At 33.3% G+C, this 977-nt stretch overlaps 1 protein-coding gene across 1 annotated transcript; it reads left to right on the top strand.

The window, feature by feature from the left end:
* Positions 1 to 214: 214 nt before the first annotated feature.
* Positions 215 to 778, top strand: LOAG_16001 (homeobox protein; the record flags this gene model as incomplete). The annotated part of the gene is made up of 2 exons (XM_003151489.2): positions 215 to 367; positions 581 to 778. 2 exons carry the CDS (start codon positions 215 to 217, stop codon positions 776 to 778), a joined length of 351 nt encoding a protein of 116 aa, XP_003151537.2.
* Positions 779 to 977: the final 199 nt, after the last annotated feature.

Below are 977 nucleotides of genomic sequence, written 5' to 3'. Positions count from 1 at the left end.
AAAAAAAAAAAAAAAAAGGTGGAGAATCACTGACTAATCCTTTAGATATGATAATTACATTTAAGAAAGGAAAAAAACCAAATTTTTAAAAGTTAAAAAAAAGAAATTTTTATAGTTGCAATTCATAAATAAAGATTGCATTTCTATAGCTCGACTAATTATCCATGAAAGCGGAATATTAATTAAAGGTGCCATTTGTGGTAGGAACAATCCAATGGAAAGAAGGAAACAGCGTAGGATTCGAACAACATTCACATCTGCACAACTGAAAGAACTGGAACGAGCATTCCTGGAAACTCATTATCCTGATATTTACACTCGGGAAGATTTGGCAATGAGAATTGATCTGACAGAAGCTCGAGTACAGGTTGACTGTCACAAATTTTTTTTTCACTCCTTTCCAGTCATTAAGGAGGAATGATGAAAAAAGCGATGTCATTCGCATGTTCAAAAATTAGAGTGTTTTCCGAAAAAAGCTTCATTTGACTCGTGCAAAATGAATCAACAGTAGCATCGCAATTTTCATTGAAGTCATCGTAATTTCCAACCATTCTCACTAATTCATTAAATTCAATTTCAGGTTTGGTTCCAGAATCGACGAGCCAAATTTCGAAAACAAGAAAAAATGCGACGTATGAAGGAAGAGATCCGCACTCAAAAGAGTACACAATCCGGTGGTAATAGTCATGGACAAAATAGCGAAGATGATGAAGAACGAAACAGTGGGCATGAAGTTTCATCCAGTAACAACATCTTACTCACTGGAGTTTTACAATAAATACTCCAAAATACCAAATACAGCTGAGATACTGTGTATGAATGCAAATTATTTAGAAACCTTATAATTCATTCAACCAAAGTTAAGTGACATGTGTATAACATATTTGATAAAAAAAGGATTGAAATGGGTCCTAAAACTAAAATATGACATGCTTGACAAAATACAGAAAAACTTCGTCTTAAATTTTCAATCCCCA

This window comes from Loa loa (genome assembly GCF_000183805.2).
Source record: "Loa loa unplaced genomic scaffold supercont3.3544, whole genome shotgun sequence".
Lineage (NCBI taxonomy): Eukaryota > Metazoa > Nematoda > Chromadorea > Rhabditida > Onchocercidae > Loa > Loa loa.
This window is presented reverse-complemented; position numbering and strand designations above follow the sequence as displayed.